At 35.3% G+C, this 18,597-nt stretch overlaps 1 protein-coding gene across 4 annotated transcripts in view; it reads right to left on the reverse strand.

The window, feature by feature from the left end:
• Positions 1–13,861: 13,861 nt before the first annotated feature.
• ERBB4 (erb-b2 receptor tyrosine kinase 4) overlaps positions 13,862–18,597 on the reverse strand; it is a 1,183,012-nt gene continuing 1,178,276 nt past the window's right edge. For 3 of the 4 annotated variants that reach the window (XM_030916912.1, XM_030916913.1, XM_030916911.1), the window contains one exon: positions 15,306–15,826. In XM_030916912.1, coding sequence (XP_030772772.1) covers positions 15,381–15,826 — 446 coding nt within the window. In that variant the 3' untranslated portion in view covers positions 15,306–15,380. Of the gene's footprint in view, positions 15,827–18,597 lie in introns of all 4 variants that reach the window. The other variant, XM_030916910.1, reaches the window with a different exon arrangement.

The raw sequence follows: 18,597 nt of genomic DNA on the forward strand, positions 1-18,597 counted from the left end.
CCATGGGAATTACAGTTGTAGATGAGATTTGAGTGGGAACTCAGAGCCAAACCATATCAACTGCTTATCTTTGTTTCTTCCTGTTGTTCTCGCTCCTTTGCTATAATACAACTTAGCTGTTGAATATAACCTCTTATTGAATCTTGTGAGCTTTTCTGGTGAATCAGAAAACAAGGGTGGTAGTCAGACCCCCAAAACAAAAGCTCTCCATTTCACGCACAACTCCCAGAACACTCATTCTGTGTTGCCAGTTTTGTTCTATACCAAGAAAGCATTTGATATTTGTCTGAAATTCATCTTTTTAGCAGTCTTGCTGAGCTGAATCTAAGCTCACCCCATTGGTCTTGTCTCCGTCTGGACTTGTAATTTTGCACTTCTACACTCTCAGCAAAGGACCTCACTGAGATACTTGTGAAGCCGAAACCTACGATGGTGAACTAGATAGTAATATAAACACTGCTGAGATTTCCATCCTGAATACCAGAAAGAATGCCAGAGAGGGACCCAAGCAGGAGACTGTGAACTTGGTTGCTGCAGAGAAAATGAACAGAAAGAAGCCAGAGTGTGTAGGTTCTCAGCAGCTGCTTTGGTTCTTTTGACCCTTTGGTGTCAGTCAAATGGAGACAATTATTTGTGAGGTACAGTCTCTAATGCTGTCACTCACCTAGTGGCTTCTCATACCTGAAGAGTTATTAATTGCCCCCTCACATTTGTTTCTGGCTCTACATAGTTTGTTCCTTCATCTTTTCTTCCTGGAAAACAATTTCAGATCATTCATCATTTGTTAAACCCCTCTGAGTTGTCTTAGAAATTTATGTGTTAGTCTTTACATATAAGGCTGCTGTGAAAATATAACATTTTAGCTATTGCTATGAATCTATCTACAAGAAAATCAACATCTTTCATTTTTATGTTTGTCTTTTGCACACAGGCCGTTCTCAAATCTCCTGTCTAGGACCACATCTGTAGTTGAAAGAATAGATGACATTTCTCAAGTATTTAGATTTCTGGGAGTTTCTTGAAATGGGATAATAACAGTGGGTGACTGCTGTGCAGTTTTGTTTTGTGGACTCTTGGAATTTGAAATCTATGGATCAGATTATAATAATGTCCTTTCATTGTAAAAATACTGAATTTTATCAATAATAATAATTTTAAAAATATACTTAATACTTTTTTAAAACACTAAATTTTTTAAAAAAGAAAACCAACCACTCTAACATGATTTAAAATGAGATTATTTAAGCACATGATTTCATTTGGAACTATTTGATTTTAATTTGTTTTAATATTTTCAGTTGAGCTACCATTCTCATTCCAAGTAATTTTAAATTGGCTTCATCTTAATCCTCTGGCTGATACTACTAGACTTTATCATCCAATATTTTCTCTTCTTTATTCACTGCAAAAGTCAAGCTACACTGGGCACAGTGGCTCACACCTGTAATCCCAGTACTTTGGGAGGTCATTGTTGGAGGATCACTCAAGACTAGGATTTTGAGATCAGCCTGAGCAACATATCTACAAAAATGAGTGACAAAAACAGGTGTGGTGGAGTGGGCCTGTAGTCCCAGCTGCTTGGGAGGCTGAGGCAGACAGATTGCTTGAGGCCAGGAATTTGAGGCTGTAGTGAGCTATGATCAAGACACTGCACTCCAGCCTGGGTGACAAAGTGAGACCTTGTCTCTAGAAAAAATAAGTCAAGCTGAGCATCATCTATATTAGGCAAGAAACCGAACAGTACCTGATTCGGCACTTTGGTATCTGTTCTTTGACAACAATGGCAGGACTGCTCCTAAATTTAGTGAGAAATCTAGTTCACACCAGAGATCAATGTAAAACTCTTTTCTGCAATGTCTCTTTTATTATCTGAAAGAAAGATGTCAATATTTTTCATTGTGTAATTTTTCAATCTATAGAGTGTTTGAATTTAGCTCATAAAATTAGATAACACCGGGGAAAAAATTGTATTTATCACACAATAGTAAAATTGACCCATCTGAATATTGGAGAATGAAATGCCTTAGGATGATCACTACTTGATCTGTCATTCACTGTGAGTTAGAGAAAATCTAGCATAAACCAGAGTAAGACCAATCTATTTTTGTAGAATGTTAAGCAATTATATTCCTATTGTTAACTGTAAAATGCTTTTAAAATTGCTCTACAAAGTAGTACATTATATCTAATACATTGAATATTAAAATGCTCTTTTACTAGAATTATGGCAATAAGCATAATTTTACTACTGACATAAAGATTTTTTAAAAATATCTTTTGTTTGTTTTCCAAATAATGTATATACAGTCATTCTTCTTCCTCCCCTGACATGTCCTTCCCCACCCCTGAAACTCCATAGAATAAGTTACTAAACACCAAGAGTTTGGAAAGAGGAATGAGCCAAGATAAAGTAAGTGTGGGCTGACAGGACTCGGAGAGACAAATGACCGGAAACTCAACACGCGAGAGCTCCTAGCAATCATGCAAATGACACAGTGTGCAAGATAGGAGATAGAAAGCGTTTAAACCGAATAATGGGAAAAATGCCTACTAAAGCCCTACTAAAGAATGAGTAGGAGAGTATATAGGTCTATTCAGAAAGATGGTATAGTCAAGAGACAGTTGGATCTTGGTTGGAATTCTAGCTGTAGAACCTCCCAGCTGTGTAATGTTGGTTAAGTAGCTTAATACTTCAATATTTCAGTTACTCTAACTGAAAAGGAGGAACCATGACAGCTTGTGACATAATATTTTTAAGTGCTGTCTTGATCCAGTTTTGAGATCATGGCTAAAAACTCAATGCCCCTTCATTGGCAGTTTGCTAAGCCCATGTTCTAACCCCTTCCACCTTATAAGGCTCTAGTATGCTTGGTTACAAAACATATCCTCAACTGCCAGACGCCCAGGTTCCAAACATTTAAGGATGGCCCCTTCTTCCTTGGGTCTGCAGATTATTCAGAATAATCCACAGCAAGCTTTTGAAACCTAGCTAACTCTACCTGGCTTGCCATACATAAGCTATCTCCCTTGCTGTTACAATTTTCCCCAGTTGCATCCCACTGTGTTGCCCTGCATGGCAGTCCCCTCTCCTTCAGAGCTGTAATTAAGAGTTCTGGCCCCTACCAATTCAGGGATCTTTTTACTGTGCCCCGTCGTCATCAGGATGAGTTAGTGCATACAACTTTTTTAGTATACTGCCTAGTACATAGCTGTTTTGCTGTCCCCTCATGATTCTTTTACTCATGAACCTCTTCAGGCTACAAGATAGGAAACTGCCAAGGCACCATGGGAAGAAGAACTAGAGAAAATAAACAACAATATTTTCACTTTTAAATTCACTATTTTATAAAAATAATAAGATAGAACCCACTCTTCACAATAGTCCTCTTTCCCCACCAATCCCACTTTTCAACCTAAAAATCTCCTCTGGTCTGGGGAAGAAGAATGAGGATAAAGAGGAAAATGACAGATTCTCATGAGTGTCTATGAGCATACAATTTTCTTCTGCAGCTTCCCCTAGGTTAAGTATGGGAATGCAAACTATTTCCCACTTTCTGCAGGAACCTTGAAAAGTAGCCTGACAGAGTTTCACTTCCTCTTGAATTGGAAGTAGTCGGGTTGATAGAGAGTCACAGTAGCAGGACCAAGTTTTCAGAGACCAGAAGTCATGTGAGCAAGAACATTTTACTGTTTCTTCCAGAAAGGTTCAGAGATTTTCAGAAGCACCTGAGGACCATGGTCACAGCAGGGGCATATGAGAGTGGAATGTGCATTAGACCAAATGATCTGGTACTAGATGGGAATCTCAAAGGGAGACAGAGGAAAACAGTGATAATTATCAATAAACAGAGTTATTGTGTATATCCTAACAGATGTCATCATCAGATATTGACCAAGGACTAGGCATTTCCCTCTGTTGTCATAATGCTACATCAGCTGTGTGTCAGACAAATTTATGCTCACTCAATATATATGTGCTCCCATAGCTCCCTTGAACTTGGGCACAACCAGGTGACTAGTTTCAACCAGTGGCCTCTGAGCAGGAGCAATATGTCACTTCTAGGCTGTGCCAGTGAAAACTCCCTGCTTGTGCCTCCAACATTCTTCTCTCTGTTATGATGATAATGGAGGTAACACACGTAGAAATTGATGAGCCACAAGATGAAGTAGTCTGGTCTCCTAAGACATCATTTGGAAGAAACCTTTCAAACTCACAGCCAAAATAAGCTTTTATATTATAAGCCAATACTATTTCGGAGTTAAGTTACCATCACTACAGAAACTTGTAAGTACTTAGTACTAAAGGCTCTAGAACGTAGAGGCCGCCTCAAAGACGAAGTGAGGAGGAAAAATGCTCAATTGGCTGAATATACTCTAAATAGATTCTGAAAAATTCTTATTTGCTTATTATGTTTTTTATATATGTGTATGTTTTCCTATTCTGAATGAACTGGAAATTTGGGAAAGGCGCTAAGTTTTGTAACCCAAAAACTATACACTTATTGCATGTCTGAGTTTAGCTGTATGAGGAAAAAAAAACATAGCCATTACGTAATTATTAATATTACGATGTGATTGCAATGTAGCACAAGAAATAAAGTATTTTAATGTCAAGTAAGTTTGTGTCCCAGCTGTACCACTTTTTGTGTAGCTTCAAACAGGTTTTTTAATCTTTCTAAAATTTCACTTTCCTTATTTATGAAAAGAGGAAAATAATAGTACCTAACTAATAAGGTTCTGGTAAACATTACGATACAGTGCATACACAATTCTTAACGGAAAACCAGCATGAGGCAAGCATCCAATCGGTGTCTACTATTATCTTAATGTTGTTGTCATGGTGGCTATAAATCCACACAAATATAATAGTTCCATACTAAGTAATAGCAGGGTGATTCTATAAATCCCTAAATACATGAACAAAGATGATACAGAAAAGATGATGCTTAAGAAAACTGAAATGAAGCGTTAAGATCTGATCAGGATACTTTGTGGTATGTATATGCCTCTTGCAATAGGAGTCAGTGGGCAGCTAATGGGATAAGTCTTTAATGCCTGGAAGCTTTGTTTTTCTGTTTCTGAAACAGGCAGAAAACTTTGATTATATTATTTTTTAGAGCTCTCTACTTGTATTGGAAAGAGAAGTGGAAACAGGTCAAATATTTTGCAAGATGGGTATTTGTCTTTTGAAAACCAATGGGTAACCTACAAGAGCAGTATTCCAATATTCATTCACATGTCTCCTGTGTACCATTTGATTTACAGTCTCCTGATTGCTATCTTGTGGTGAATTGTTCTGTTTATAGCTCTAAAATTGCTATCTGGGTGACAGTCTTCTGGTTCTAATCTTAAGATGGTTGTCTAGTGGCTTTGCTCCCCGTGGCTTATCATGCAGCTTGATAACACTGTGAAGGGAAATATAATTAGCTAACTATGCACCTGCTCAGTTTACAGTTTTATGAGTCCATCTTGTAGTATGATATACATTATGGGGCTTGTGATAGAAGTTCTTGAAAATAGAGATTTTATATGAAGTTCTGTAATATATCAATATATCTTTAAATATTTTACATCTCTTTATATATTCTGTACATATATGTATACTACATCTCTCTATGTATTCTGTATATATATGTGTGGCTGCGTATATGTGTCTCCCAGAGGAGCTTTTTAAATTAAGCAATATGTGAATTCAGGGTTTTAAGACTATAAAGCAGTAGACAGTAGCTACAGTCAGAATTGTGACGTTCATTTTAGCCTCATTAGAAGCTCTTCTGTACCTCTTTACATACCTCACAGCTTCTCTATAATTTCTTCCTCTCATCATCGTCATTTTAAATGAAGCTTTGACATTGGATCAGGATCAGATTCTACACTGTGAGTATTTTAGAAGTTTCCAGTGACCCCTTAGCCTATAATAAACTCTAGAAAATTTACCAGCTTATTTATAAATTGGGCATTATATGTGAAGTTTCTCCTCTATTAACCCTAATATATGCAATACGATTGCTAGAGATAAGTGTAGTTATCTGCAGTATTCTCTGATATATGTGGGGGTGGAGTGGGTGCCTTACCAAGCCGATTTATAACACCCTGGGCAAGGCACACCGTCAGTAGGCTCTCCACACGGTGGTGGTGGTGTTGTTGTTTCAATTATTTTACTTGTGATTATGTTGCACTTATCTTTCTTGAATGAAAGAAACCTCCCCCTCCATTATAGATAAGTTGTTCCCATGTAGTTTGAGGATGTGGAGTAAGGTTTTTAGTTGCATCAGAAGACCAGTTGCCAAGGAACTAATGAAGACCATTGAAGGTCCTGCCCTGCATCAGTGTGTCAGCTTTATGCATGCGCTCTTCAGAATGTGGTTACTTCTTAGCAGAGGAAGAAAGAAAAGTGGTAACTAATTAAAGAAAGATATTTAAGTTAAAAGATGCAGCTTTGAGAGTGAATACCATCACTTACTAATGGTTGTGTGATTCTAGTTTAGACTCGTTATTTCAGTTTTATTTTCCTTATATGGGTGACTAGGAGTATTCTAATAATACTTACCTCAAAAGGGTGTGGTGAGCCAAATGAACCAACATATGAAGAATGAGTTTATAAAACACTATGTAATCAGTAAATAGTATAACTGCTATAAGCTAGCATGGTGCCACTGGAAATTTCAATTGTACCTTAAAGCATTAGGAACACAAGTTGTTTCTGCCCCTTTCTCAGTTTATAGTTGTTTAAAATGCATAGTGCCTTGACATATCTCACCCTGAACACTATGAAATCACAATGATTTCAGATGAAAGGGCCAAAACATATAAGGGAGGGTATGTGTGCAGGCCCATACAAATAGCAGGAGGTGTTATTTAAAAGATCTTTGCAGTATCACAATTGAACAGGTTTAAGAGAACTTCCTCCAATACATGATGCTAAAAATATATTTTTTGTCCACTGACTCAGTCAACATTCTATACAGTCAAATAACCACAATAGTTTGAAAGAATAATAGAATCTTTAATCAGAAGTTATTGGAATTTTGAAATTCTTATACTTTGGAGGCATGGAGTAATAAATAATGTTTAAAATAAAAAAGTTTTATAATAAGAAAATGTTGAGAGAGGATCTTGTTCATGTCACCAATGTCTCTGAAATCACTCTCACACTGTTATGTGCTTGTCATAAGTCACTAGTCAGTTGATTGACTATTTAAGGCCTCATTCTCCCTCCCCCACCAGAAGGACAGTAATAACATCTGATATTCTTTATAACCAAGGGGTGCCAGGATCCATTTTATAAACTGCAATGAGGGCAGAAAGAAAAAAACGTATATAAAAATATTAATGTTATTTGGATACAACCTACAAAATATTTTATAATTTTTTTATTCTCAGAGAAACAAACCAACCAGAGTTAATCAAGCATAGTCTGCACAGATGAGTAAGTCTGTACACATCAATGGGCATATGCAGTGGATGGTAAAAACATATAGAACATATCACATCCCAAACACCAAAGAGTTCTGAGGAATAATTAATGAGATGCATAAATATGGACAAAATAAGCCCATTTTTATATCTTCACATTATTAAACCTAGAACAAATCTTCCTTCCGCTAGTTGGTTTATCCTATAACAAATTTCTGACACAAAAGAGAACATTTGTTTCATATTTTATTGAATTTCATTTATATTAAATTAAAAATATATTTCTGACAGATTCATGTAACAAAAAGGCAGAACAGTTTTCAAATTGTTCAGCTGGGATGATCAGTATGGAATGAGGCAAAGCAGTTCGCATTCTATAATTGCCTTGTACAGGTACAATTCTTTCCCAAGAGCCAAAAGAGGATCCTTGAGAACTAACTGAAAAGCCTAATTACATAAATTTAAAATACTGTTTCTCCCTCATTCTCAAATAACAACAGGAATGAGGGAAAGGAAGGAGGGTGGGTAAAAGGTTAGAGGAGAAGAAAGAATAAGAGAAAGTATACTAAAAATATACCTAACATTAAAAAAGTTAGTATGTGTTAGGTGCATACTCCTTCATCAATAACATAGAAAAAAATCAAAATAACATTACACCACACACAATTGGCATATCCTATTGTGTAAGCAAATGCAGAGGTTGAACACATCACAATAGTGCTGAACACAGAATCACAAGTAATGTCAAAATGATAACTTCCAACCAAAAAAGAAACAATCACAAGCCAATTACTTATATACAAATCAACCCTAAAGACAATTATGTTCCAAATAAAGATGTCCACAAAAGAAAATCAAAGCAACATTATACTTATTTACAAATGCAACTAGCCATGTCTTTAACAAGCTATAAAAATACTATTCACATTTTCAAACATACAGTAGTATTTTTTGTTTGTTTATTTCAAAAAGGCAGCTAACTTTGAATGCATGGATTTAAATAAAACATTGATGGTTTACCAGCAAGGTATTTTTGCACCCCAATCCTTTGAAGATACTTCACAAGAGAGAGGGCTTGTTTTCTGCTTACAAGTTAAGAAAATAAGGAAATGAGTACAAATGTATATACTTTAACCCTCTGCCTTTTCAGTGAAGTGACTCCCTCTCTCACCCAAACTGATGTCAGTAAATTACTTTGATGCATATGTCAGATGAATGTTTGAGAGTAGATTTAAGATGACTTTTTCTGTGCTATGAATTGTCTTGCACATTGATCTCATTTTCATTTGACCTCCTTGTAATGGTGCTCAAGAAAGAGATGAACTAGTCATACCATGTGAAAATGTGGTTTCAACATGCAGCCACGCAATCCCTGGTGCTCTCAACATGAGAAGGAGACACACCAGTCAGGGAGACATGCATTCAAAGTTAACTACCCTCACACAGCTGCTCCGTTTAATAATCGACCCATTTAACAGCAGTACCAGTTTATGCTACATATTTCAAAGTACCTTACTTTAAAAGAACACCTTACATATCTACATGTAGAAAATAACTTTCGTAGTTGATTACTGGAGTAATCCCAAAAGGGTTCTTGGAGTGCTATGGTTGTAGTCCCCTCACTCCCCCCTCCCAGCCCCTGAGAGATCCAGAAATATACAGGAAAATGACTCTCACATTAAGGGAAAAGGACAACCCCCGGTTAACTAAAAAATCTGGAAATGACACTTGAAAACCAGATTCATGTCAATATAGGAGGTATGATTTGCTTTCCTTCACAAAGGCTATAGGCCTGGGGGAAATATCTATACGTTAGGGATAAAAATAGCAGTAAAGGCAAAGTGGTTTGGACAAGTTAGACTATTGCCTACAGGTATGAATCTTTGTTTTCCTATATTTGTATATTTGCACAAATATAATCACTTCTCATGATATAGGGAAAGCTCACTAGATCATGAAAAGAAAAATGTCCATAAAGAGCAGAAGTAGATAAAGGATGGCATTCTATTAGACAACATGGATTTTCATTAACATGAACTGCACTCATTATGTATTTGTTAGATGGATGAATGATCCAACAAATAATTGCAGGTGGTTCTCAAAGCTGAATAGCCTTTACCTTTAAGATAATAAGACTCCTCATTTGGGAAAAAAAATTATAGCAGCTGCAAAATATTTACGATTAGGAATAAAATAAGATGAATAAAGTAAATAAGTTAATTTGTTGGCAAAAGTAACCTCTTGGTTATATGTACAGCTTTTATGTAAAGATTAAATTGAAGTTCTACCAAGGGTCTGTGGACATATGAGTTTCGAGATTCATCACAGGGCTAACTCATCTCAAATTCCTATAGGGAAGGACACAGAGAATTGATCTTCATGGGAAACCATAATTTTAATAGCTTAAATATTTTCTATGCAGTAGTTTGATAGTTCATTTAAATAGTGTCCAAATTGCTAGAATCTCTTATGAAAAAAACAGGCATTCGAGGACAAAGACAAAGTCAGTATTTCACAAAGTGGGGTGTGGGATCTCAGCGATCCACTATGGCTTAAGAAAGGAACAGAACAGCATCGGGGGACTAAGTTAAACCAGGGTGGCAGAAAGGGAAGAGAACAGTGCCAGTTGTGTCAATGGGCAATAAAGGGAAGGATTCTATTTTCCTCTAAAGGTCAGAGAGAAATAACTTTTTCTGTGATTTCTAACAAGGTAATCACTTACTTGCAAAGCTGACTGTCAAAGGGTATTTTCTAGAGGAAGTATGTGAACACCCCCATGAAATTGGGACTTAGAGTCATTTTAGCTCATGACTATAGAAGCATTTACTTCTGCCCAAAATATCACCTGGCCAGGAATTAGATGAGGCAGGGGCCTGCAAAAGTGACAGATCCTACATTTTTGGACCTCTACAAAATCAGTGAGACTTGAACCGAGTATCTGAAATTTCTATTATTTTAGAGAGACTTTTAATGAAAAGAAAACAGCAGCTCACACTGCTAAAAGATATTTGCCCATACAAACACAGGGGCCCCTGGCCCGACACAATGCCCACAACAGCTTCTTGTTTCCAGCTGCAGAGAGAACTCAGATCTCTGGGATCAGAAAAATTGTATTAATTCTACCCAGAAGTATAAAAACTGGCCCCATTGTAATATCAGTAATCATGAGGTCTCCACTGATAATAATCTTTTAAAATTATACCTGATCTACATCTGTATAATATTTGTTCTTAAGCAAATAGCAACCAGGGGATACCAATCTGCATTTATATGTTTACATGGGGCAAGGCTGTCCTTCCAACTGATACACATCAAAGTCCACGTACACAAACAGAGGCACAGCAGGGTCTCTGCCCACAGTGTATACAGTAGAAGTTAATTTATCTGTTTTTTTTAACAACTAGAAGCTGATGCAACTGGATTTCTCATTTGCCCTATAACAATCATCATTCTAATAACTAAAATCTAAAAGAATGGCAATGCAGTACTTTGGAACACTTGGTTTAGCATTTATTTATCAGAAAAATTGTGATTTTGTGTTGTCATTTGTGGAGGCAAGAGGGCATAGTGAGCAAAGAAAGGACATATCACAAATTAACTGTATTTTGTTTGTTTGCTAAATGACACCACTCATTTTTTTTGTCTCTGCATAAGGTAATAGAACATTTTCATTTTCTTGATTTCATCTTGAAGACCCCTACTTAGTCATATGTAACATGTTTGCCTGTTAAATTCTGCAAGGTGGTGTTTATTTAAAAAAATAAATAAATAAAATTTTCTTTACATTTAAAAAGTGATAAAGGAATAAGAGAATGAGAAAAAATTTTTCATTGTAATGCTTTAAAGCAAGTTTTCACAAGTGGAACCATATATGCCTACTTTCAGCTAAACCCAACAAATGACAATTTTAAATGGCAAACTTATTTTTTTACTACACAAAATCCATCCTACATTTTAATATCCTGCATTTAACTTTGCTATATTATACTTGTGGTTAGTTTTCTAGTTTGATTTATTTAATAATATTAAAATCATTTAACATCTGATAACCTAACTAAATCTACATCTTATAGCATTATCGTGGTTCTGTCCAGTTATATACATGCTTTCATGATCACCTTTTCTATTACCTTATGAACTACATATACTAGTTAAATTATCAACAATTACAGATGGATGAATAATTCCAGTTTTGAAATAAAGGTTAGATAGCTCTAGAAAAACTTGTATTTACATCCTTCCCTGTCAGGCTTAAACAATTTTAATTTTCTTTTCATTTTTGATACTTCAAGAAGCACATTAATAGTCCTTCCAACTTCATCTAGCAGCAGAGCCTCACAGTTCTTTTCTTGGTTTTTCCTTAGCATTGTAAATATGCACAATCTTCATGCCATGTCTTTCCTTTAGAAGGTATTAGCTCACACACTATAGCATTTAGAAGAACACTATTTCTTCTCTTAAATTAGATATTCAGTCCTTCTCACTAATCTACAAAAAAGAATCACTTGATTTTAGTTTGTGTGTTTTAATAGAAATTTGAGTTTTGCATTGTTTTTCATGCTAGTTTAAGAATGTTACTGGAGAAAGGATTCTCATCCTAAGCTGTGCTGCTAATATTGTGCAGAAAACCAAGAGTTGCTTGGTAGTCTAACAACTTTTGTGATGCAAATGCTTTGTGGTTCTGGATCTACCCTAGATCAGAGGCCATCTTTCCTCACCTGTTTAAGCACCACTTTCTTTAGGCAATCATTTAACTGCAAAGGTTTTCGATTCCTGAAAATAGGATTGCCCAAAATAGGTATAATCTGCAAAGTTGGGTGATTTAAAAAATATAGTCAGTGTAATTTTAATACAATTTGTTTCAAATTTACATATTGATTCTGCAAATTTCAATTGCTACAATTGGCCTCTGGAATCTGATATCCCCCAAAGCACCTTGAAGACTTTAACTGACGTTTTAAAATTCTACCCTACTGGGCTAAATAAGTTATTGTCTGGAACGAATGAAACTTTTTTTCTCCCTCTTATACATGCTGAAATATGTTTTCCCAGCGGGGGACAAAAATAAAACAAAAAACACTCAAACAACTGAAGTCAATTATATACTACAGAAATCATTCAAAAGAATTATAAAGTGGTGCTATTATAAAGCATTTGGGTCATTTTGGATTGTGCCTACCTCCGTCTCTAGGTATTACCCGACATTTAAAAGTCTTTTATTTATTTTTTCCTTCTCCAAAATGAGTGATTCTGCTTTCTATATCCCAGTACAAACCATATGCATATTGTAAATCAGAAAAAAAAAATCAAGGTATAGTATCCAAAAAGAGGGCTGTGATGACTTGGTGCAGATTTATTTAGAAAGGGAGGCTTATATTCCATTTTTCATAAGTACTGATATGAGATTCCTTTTCCTAGAGACTTCTCTGAATGGATAGGAGAGCTCTGAGTTGTTAGATTATGGCCCCTGAATCACTCTGTGTCTTTAACCCTGAAAAGTTTGAGGGTGAACTTCACTAGAAGGAATCTCACAAATCCTTCCCCTGCTCTACCGTACTTTTTCAGCTTGCCTCACTTCTTATAGCTTAGAAGAAAACCAACTCCAATGTCTTCATCATTCTTGGCCAAGGACCACCATCATCTACTTTTGGTTTAATGGTGAAGTTAGAATCTAGATAGGTTAATTAGCCAGTGATGCAATATTCTTCTAGACCAGTTTATGTTTGAATAATATTACTGAAATTATCCTATTTGTCAACATCAACAATTTGAAGGATGTTTAACTTATATTCCAAATGAGTTCAAAGGAGATATGTTACTGTACAACTGATTAGATGACAGCTATTCACAAAAGAGACTATGCAATCTGATTCTTTGAACTCATAGAAAAATTAAAATGTCATTTTAATTAAATCTCCTAGATGATAGAATTTTGAAGTTGGGGATGATATTCCATTTATCTGAGTGTTCTCCACAAAATACGGTGCTTTTAGTAGACACAGTTAGATAAAGGAGATTTGGATAGATGGATGGATTTACTTGTTCAGAATAGGAAGAAACAAATTTCTTTGGATTTTTTTTTCTCTAAACTTTCTCTGCCTTAATAGATATTTTTACTCTAATTAAGTAATCTTATACTATTGACTCTAATTTGGTCCCAATATTTTAACATTAGAAAGAAGTATTTTTTAAAAATCTAAACGACTTGGGATAGAATTTTCAGAAAAGGGGGACTTATATCTAAGTTTCCTAATTATTGATGTGAGGCCCCCTTTACTTGGAGACTCATCCCTGTCATTTGTTCCCATCCTTCATCTCATCAGGTATTCTTTCAAAATGATACATAATTAATAATGATGGTTCTAGTACTGGATGCAGTATATGAAGAAAAGGAATTATATAAAGTATCAAAAGATTAGTGTGTTGGATAATAAAATAATTGCATGAGAAGATTTTTCACATTTATTTACAACTTTTGACCCAAGGACCTATCCATAAGCTTTGAATATTTGTGTTTTTTTTTTTTATTATACCAATTTATGTGCAAAGAGTTACCTTCTACTTCATATAAATAGAGTCTCATACTAGAAATTCCATGGAATTCAAGCCAATCCTTACTCGCATTCCTTCTTATGAAGTATACGAACTGAACAAATTTCCTTGCGTAGCAAAGGTGATATATGAAGATAATGTGCTGGCCTCTCATCATAGTCCCTGGATACCATTGCAAGGTTCCTAATTTGCTTGGTTTGGCGTTTCCACAGTCTTTATCTTAGCTCTTTTTTAAAAAATGTACTTAAATTAGTTAATTTGCTGGTTGCTTCCATATTGCTTGATTCAAAATCCAAAATGGAGTTCAGAAAAAGAACAAATAAAATTACAGCTTAAGTGCAAACTACATTTCTGAGTATCTGTCAGGTAGACATACCCAATCCAGTGTGTTTCTTCCAGTTCAATAGATTCCCTCATCAGACCAACCCTGAAAGTATCAGTAGTTTTCTTGAATCACACAGAACTGTCTCTTAGTTTCCCTTCTACTCTTCAGACAACCAGTGGCATATCAAGTAGTGTCATTTATGGAGAAAAAAAATGTTGAAAAATGTAAAGGATGAGGGTGAAGATAATTTGATAGCATGAAAAATGAGAGCTAAAATAAAAATATTAGCCTCCCTTTCTTATTTTAAAGATCGTATACTTAAAGTAGTAGCCATTTCACTATATTAAAATATTTCTTAAATTCTGTGAAGAAGCTTTGATATAAACATCTTTGCAAGTAGAAATTAAAGCCAAAAATTGGGGAGCAAATATAAAGGAATTGGTCAGAGCAAAACAAAATGAAAAAAACCAAAAAGGCTTCGAAACATAATTACTAGTTATAACTTTGATGGAGATTTTTAAATTATGAAAGTTGAGTTGGCCATTCTTACTTTCCAGGACAGAAACTATTGGGGAAAGAAACTGGATTCTCAATTTCAGACACTATCATATGTTATAGAAAATGTTATTCTTTTATTCTAATGGAAACTTTATTATGATTTCCAGGGATGCTAAATATGCACACATCAGTTCTTGCAGATAGGAACAGATAGCATGGGTGTTTCAACCATCTGCTTAAAAAAAAAAAAAAAAAAGGAAGAAAGAAAAAGAAAAAGAAAAAAAGTGACAGCTAGTTTGATAGCAGGCAGTATTGCCTTACATTTTCTGGTCCTTCTCTAGCTGTTTCATTCTCCCAACCAACCCATGCAGAGAAATGAAGAAACATTGTGGTTCCTGCTATCTTTCTCTTTCAGTCTTTCCCTCTAATGTTCAAGTTAGATAAGCACATAACTATCATTGCATCTCTATCTTCCACTGGGAAGTATGAAAACTACTGGCCTTGGGGTAGAAGGAAGACCACCAGAGAAAGACAGGGGGTAGGGAAATTGGAGCGAGTGTGTCTCTCCACCTAAAAACCACAACTCAGCTTACACCACAGTATTCCGGTGTCTGTAAGGTGGAGGCGGCAGCACAGTGCCTGGCTTCAGGGAGAACTCAGAGAGGTATTCCGGATTCTCTGCCACAATAGGCCGGATCCGCCCATTCTGTTTATAAAAATATTTTGTGCTGTACTCCTGCAGGTAGTCTGGGTGCTGAAGGGTGCTCCGAGGTGGCAGGCTGTGGTTCCAGTAGTCAGGGTTGTCAAACGCTTTCTTGGCCTTCTCTGGCACAGACAGTACATTGTTCTTCAGGTACTCAGCTTTTCCCAAGGCGTTGGCAAAGGTGTTGAGGTACAGCGGCTCATTCACATACTCATCCTCGGCCTTGGGTGGACCATTGGATGCACTGTGATATTCGGGATTATCCAATGCCTGAAGGTCTCCATTTTTTCTCCGAGAAACAAAAGGGTTCTCCTCCACTGGATTCAGGTATTCTAAAGGAGTAAAAAACAATCAGCTAACCTATACTTTCTGGAAAATATTAATCAGAGCAAAGTTATACATAATGGTTAGCTTCTTTGTCTAGAACAAAAAAACACAGATTTGTTTTCATGATTTCTCACAACTATTTGTGGATTACCATGGTCTTATGAAAAAAAGAGTAAGGGAGCCAAACATGTTTACAACAAAACAAGAAGCCAAGGAGGCCAGAATCAGAATTTCTGTCTCCTAAATTTTTATTTCTTTCTAATTGCATTTGTCTCTTCTGCATATGGGGCTGATTGTTTCAATGTTTTTGTTTTCTAAAAGTTATTTATATTAGGAAATAAGACTACCTATTAGGATTAAATAGCCTTTAAATATACAGACAGCTTAATTTCTATAAAGGATATTGAAAAACCAAAGAGTCTATAGCTGAGTTCCATGCCAAGATGAATGGAGTGAAGAAATCATGTTTTATTAGTCTCTGTGGTTTGCTATGATTGCCTATACTGGTAAAAAGGATTTGATTGGAGATGCTCCTGACAAAAGTTTTACACATGGAAAAGAAAGCATCAAAGGAAAAAAAAATTCAACTAAAAAAGCAAATCTAACAGATAGCTAACATGCCTCTGGCTGACTTGCTTGACATTACATATACTTCTACTTAACAATAAAGTATAATTATAATATTTCCATTGACCAATCATAATCACAAAATAGCAAACTATCAGCTTGAATCATATGAAATAGCCATTTTGTATATTGAAACCAGTCAATTAGTGCCTATTTTGTATGGATCAATCTAATAAATCCATCTAGTATAGGTATTGGCCTAAACGGTGCTAATAATTATCACCATTCTCCTGAATCTTAATTCTACATCTATGTCTATAATATAAACTGCACATAGACATATACACATATATATTGTAGGTCCTCTAATAGTCCTCTCTTTTACTATATACACAAAGCCCTAAGCTATTCCTATTTTGAATTCAAGGCATTGAGAGGACACAATTCCTTGTTGAGAGGCCATTCTGAAACAAACTTTCTATCTCTTATCCTTAGCCCAACAAGTAGAGAGAAAAATTCTATTAAGCCAGGATTATTTTTCTCCAAATGTATGTATACAGAATAGGTAAGTATTTAGCATCATTTATTCAAGTGAAAGGGCAGTAATGAATATCCCACTATCATATATAGGCCTTTATAAGACACTATCATTTCATCCTCACAATTCTGTGAAAAAGAAGTACAAGACTTATTTTTCCAGCTTTGTAGACAGAAAAATGAGATTAAGTGATATATGCAGGATACAATTAGTGTTGGGATGGAATTCAGGTCTTCTAAGTCCTCTTGAGTAATCTTCTTATTCTACTGCACTGTTTGTTATTATTGCCCCTGCAGGAGTTGGGTGAACTTTATGCTTAGCCACAAGTTTTAATTTGACAAGTGTATGAAAACACTTAAAGGAATGTAGAATTTGATCTTTCTTACCAGATTTCTAAAACTTCTTAATTGAAAGAATAGGAATGTCTGTACTAAAATTCTGTACTCTCTGAGTACGAGGTGAGACTATAGCAATCTTTTATAGAAATGGAGCTTAGTGGTCAGAGATAAAATCTGAGAATACAGTGTGACTATATAGGGTGACTTGCTTTTCTCTTAGCCTTACATTACCTTTCCTCAGTGCGATCTACTTATATATTATCCTGATGCAAACTTGTATAGCTGTCCAATAACTTTACGGTTGAAGTGAAAACTCCCCAGAAAAGATTATTCTTTGGGGTTAATCCACCAAATCTTCATAACACCTACATTTGTGTCATTACTAGGCTACTATGAACATTCAAACTCTTCATTACATTTTTATATGTATAAAAGTTTTATATATGTAAAAGTTTTATCTAGACAGATATATTTTAAAAGGTTATTTACAATTAGAGATCTTTAAATTTTACTTTGAAGGAGAGAACATAACCTTATAACAAGCCCTTCTCAGAGTTTTAAAATGTAGTTTACTATTGACACTAAAGACTGCGAGAGACATGATCATCATTTTTTAATAACAATCATCTATCTTCTCTGTTGTGATACTGTTAGCATAGAAGAAGAAAGGCTGTTTTGTTGCAAAATGGAAGCATTATTTGATTTGGGTGCTTAACATTTCTACTACTAACTTTACAAAATTATTGTTGTGCTTTGTAAAACCACAAACTATTATTTTCAAATCTTGATGGTATGCTTGTAAGTATACACAGGGTCAAAACTTTAATTTTTGAAAAATGTCATATAAAAATATAATATTTTCCTATAATAAACTAGGTTGCTTAAATGACATCATTTAAATGAGTCAAACAAATCATTTATTAGTGCCATCAAAAGCATCAGGCACATTTGCCAACAATACCAGTCTTTATGATCTCCACAATTAAGTCCAATAAAGTTATGGTCCTGACACTTTGTGGTATGCTACCTCATTCAAATATTTCAACAAAATATGTTTAGAATAGTGCTTCTCAAGACTCATTGCTGTATGCAGATAGCCTGGGGATCTAGTTAAAATCCAGATTCCTATTCAGATGGGGCCTGCCTGAGATTCTGATTTATATAAATAATAATAAATAATGTGGATGCTGCTGATTCAGGGACCATACTGCAAGTAGCAGTAGCCTAGGCCTTTACTAGGTCACAAATGTTGTGCTGTACAGCTGTCTGGCAATTTCCATTCTGTACTTTGTTTATCTTGATGGAAGTGAACTTCGAATGGCAATCATTTTTG

Source organism: Rhinopithecus roxellana, chromosome 14 (genome assembly GCF_007565055.1).
Source record: "Rhinopithecus roxellana isolate Shanxi Qingling chromosome 14, ASM756505v1, whole genome shotgun sequence".
In the NCBI taxonomy this organism is placed as follows: Eukaryota; Metazoa; Chordata; class Mammalia; order Primates; family Cercopithecidae; genus Rhinopithecus; species Rhinopithecus roxellana.